Source organism: Gavialis gangeticus, unplaced genomic scaffold (genome assembly GCF_001723915.1).
Source record: "Gavialis gangeticus isolate Ggan-Ray unplaced genomic scaffold, GavGan_comp1, whole genome shotgun sequence".
In the NCBI taxonomy this organism is placed as follows: Eukaryota; Metazoa; Chordata; order Crocodylia; family Gavialidae; genus Gavialis; species Gavialis gangeticus.
In genome coordinates, this window is record NW_017729034.1 from 71,630,784 (window position 1) to 71,634,549 (window position 3,766).

At 41.8% G+C, this 3,766-nt stretch overlaps 1 protein-coding gene across 3 annotated transcripts in view; it reads right to left on the reverse strand.

Moving 5' to 3' along the window:
- The window catches only part of FNDC1 (fibronectin type III domain containing 1), a 136,109-nt gene that overhangs the window by 50,894 nt on the left and 81,449 nt on the right, over positions 1 to 3,766 (reverse strand). For all 3 annotated transcript variants that reach the window (XM_019527050.1, XM_019527049.1, XM_019527051.1), the window contains one exon: positions 2,346 to 2,457. In XM_019527050.1, the coding sequence (XP_019382595.1) occupies positions 2,346 to 2,457 (112 nt within the window). The remainder of the gene's footprint in view (positions 1 to 2,345; positions 2,458 to 3,766) is intronic.

The window sequence follows — 3,766 nt, forward strand, 5'->3', positions numbered from 1 at the left end:
AAAAATAGCCTAGTCCAGAGGAAGGAGGGAGTGAAAAGAGCAGCCCTGGGGCTGTGGCCAGTGCCTGCGTTTTCCTAACCCTGGCTGTGCAGGGGAAGTGGACAGAAGTTCCATGCACCAGTTTGATCTAAATCAAATGAGTCTGATACTACATAGATCCAAGTTTATTTTAAACTGGGTTTTGCAATTTTGACTGGTTTGTGTGCATGGAAATTCTTTTCGGTTACAGGTTTAGACTGATTGCTGGTCACTGAGACTGCATCTGTAAGCGTAAGGTCAGCACCAGGATGAGCTAATTTTAAATTGGGGGGCCATTTTGGACCCAGCTGAACATCCTGAAGATCTGTACTTGGCATATAAATAGCCTATTTACTACAAATAATTTATCTGACTGCTAAAAAGAGCTGTCAACATTTAAGACAATATTTTTTTAGGAGCCTTTTTTTAGAACCCAGGGGCCCCCTCCTTTCTAGGGCAGGCCTCATTTCACTGAGCCATACTCCCTCTGGATTTCTCTCCTCTGGCCCCATCTAGCTTTCACTCTTGGCTGTCTACTAGGTCAGCTTCATCATTAAGATGGAGGATACTCTTGGCTGGTTTGCACGTTTGGCTAGGAAGTAGGAGATGTAGGTTCAATCCCTTTCTAGCTAAGGAGACCAAACACTGGGAGAGGGGAGGATCTCACTTCCTGGCCACGTGCCCTAACCATTTAACTATTGAACGAAAGGCTGGGAGAGTCAAACAGGCAGTCTACCTAGTTTTCCCCTAATTCCTTTGGAACTTGCATGTCTGTTCAGAAGGAACAGAATCACTACAGAGTGTATATGGACTACAAGTCTAGTAATGCACATAGCTACATCTAGACACAGGTAACACTTAGATGCCTTCAGGTGAAATGGGCTTTGGGCTTCTATGTCCGTTTAACAAACTGCCTAAAATACGGCAGATATAACATTTAAACACACATGGTAATCAATGACTTAAAAGTTCACTTCAGGGAAAAAGTCATTCCAGATACACATCTCTGGCTTAGTCTGGTGGCCAGATCACAAACAGATGCGTATCTGGGTCAAAGTTTGGTTGGCAAATGTGAAGGAAGACATTCAGATTCTTTTCTGTGTTTGGCAACTAATCATGGTAGCAACTAGGATGGATTGAGGGGAGCCAACTAAAACTCTTCGGGCCAGCTAGGGAGAGGAACACATCTTATGCTCATTTTGCATCTAACTCTGCCAGCTCCAGGAAGTCCAAGAACACCATGCTGATGACTCTTTAACACATGATATTAAAAGGTTTCTGCCCACAGAAGATGTGGTCTTGCTCACAAGTGGCAAGCTGCAACAAATAATTGTACCCATATAAAACCACCTATGTGAAATCATTCCAACTACTAGCATAGACAGCTGGGTATAGGGGTGATTTCAAGCTGAATGCAGGAGCATGCTAATACTCCCATTACAGTACATTTTACAGCCATACCCATTTGTAGGTTGAAGAGAATAAAACTGCAAGCTCTACAGGGCAGGGGCTGTGCTTCCCTTCCTGTTTGTACAGCAACTAGTCATACAGGGCTCCAGTATCCTAATCAGAGTCTCAGAGCACACTACTTCAATACAAATAGTGAGGTCTCAGCTGGGGTGTGGTGGCAGAGACTGATATGATGTCTTGCTGCACATCTGGAGGTATATATTTAAATCTTGCTCTAGATTTGTCCTGAATCCTGTCGCCAGTCCACCCAGCTGTAAACTGGTACCTGGTCATTCCAGTTGGATAGTCAAAGGTGTCTGGATATGATGCTGTCTTGTGCCTTGTTGGCATAAGAAGTTGTGTGCCTTAACTAAGCTAGCCTACTAGGCTCAAATGGACTTTGGAGCTGACCAAGGACTCATTTGGACTCTTGCCCATACCCCACCTGAGTAAAGGGTGCTTTACAGTTAAGTCATCCCAGAAACAGCTGTGATTAGGAATTATTACCTCTGAGGAAGTAATTTAATACAATTCAATTTAAGGTTCAGTTTATTTCTCCTCATTTTGGCTCAGCAATGTTGACTGGAGCTCGAGGGAGAGGGAGTTAGACTAGTCAAGGCTTGAACCTTCCCTGCCCAGTGGTAAGGAGGCAGACACTACTTGGCAAATGACCCTTCTTCACTTTGGCTGCCATGTACAGCACAACAACGTGGTCACACTAGGTGTCAATGGCTTTTATTTCCCATTATTCCCTCCAGTAGCCACAGTAGACTGGGCTACAGCCTCACCCTTACTAAACCACTATGCCAGTTTTGTCAAGTTTATGAAAGTTTTTGCACCATCTGTATGAACACTCTTTTTTTTCCCCCCTTACTTACCCACAATAGTGCGTCCATCTCCTCCTAGCTTCACTCGGAGAGGGTTTCCTTGGGAATCTTGGAGGAACCTTCCCTCAGTATTTAATACCAGCCCTCGGTCAAGATCTACAATCTAAAAACAAGATACACTGAAACTCCTATAACATGAAAGAATGTGATAATAAATGTTACTGTATTCTTAAAAGCTGGGAAAATATGGATATGAAATATGTTTTTTACAAGTAACAGAATCACTTATAAAGAGATTTTCATGGGCATAATTAGCAATTAGGTCCCTTGCTACTATTTGAGAACCATTCCCTTAGAAGCCTAAGATTATTGGAAGACTTAAGTGCTTTTGAAAATGGCTCTTAGAGGTTGGACACAACCTACCGACTAGGGTAATTTAGTTTGTTGAAAAAAAGACAAAGTCAGGGGATTTGACAACAACTTTCAAATATCTGAAGGGTGATTATAAAAGAGGATGGAAATAGCCCCTTTTTTGCTGCTGTAGGGGACAGGACTAGGAGCAGTGGCCTTAAACTGCAGTAGTGGAAACTGAGGTTGGAGATTAGGAAGAACTTTCTGACTATGAGTGTGGTCAAACATTGGTACGGGCTATCCAGAGAAGTTATGGAATCTTTGTCCTTGGAAATTTTCAAGGGCAGGTTAAATAGATACTGCCTGGATGATTTAGTCATGTCCCTTCCAGCCCTATTTCTTATGACCTTATACCTGTGTAATCAGCCTTCATACTGGTGTTAAAAAATTGAGAAAGAGAATATAGCCTTACTTGAATCTGGTATAAAATCACCCAAAGAAAAATCAGGGGTAAAACTACGCCGGTGAAAATGACATCAATTTAGATGTTGTATGTCCACAGCTTATGCATTTCCTAAATGTAAACAGGCTACTACTTGGTCCTCTGCCACCTAGTGGTGAAGTGCTGAAAAAGTGCCTAAGACAAGTCATGGAATAGTTGCTTGTCTGTCCATCCAGGCCCTTTCCTAAATTACGTTGGTATACACAGTTAATGTAAATCACACTGGTGTAAATGGTTTGGGTGCCCAGGCTCTTAGACTTGTAATATAGGTCTGAAATGCAAAAAAAGATGGATCTTTAACCCAGGTTAGTCCATTCAGATTAGAAGAGCACTTAAGGGAACTTGGGTTTTAAAACTTGAGGTAGCAGTTCAAACTCAGATTGCTTTGTCTTCACTAATATTTTAACCTGAGTTAGCTAATTCAGGTTATGTTAGTGTTAGAATGATCTTGTAGTTGTGATGGTGCACAAATTATGCAAGATACAAGGATTTTTGTCGGTGATCTCTTCTACTGAACCAAATGCATGGCTGGAATAAAGTTAGACAAGCTTTCAATGCAAGACATTCTTCATGAGCTTAGCTAGTTAAGAGCATCCTTTTTTTTTTTTTTTTTTTTTTT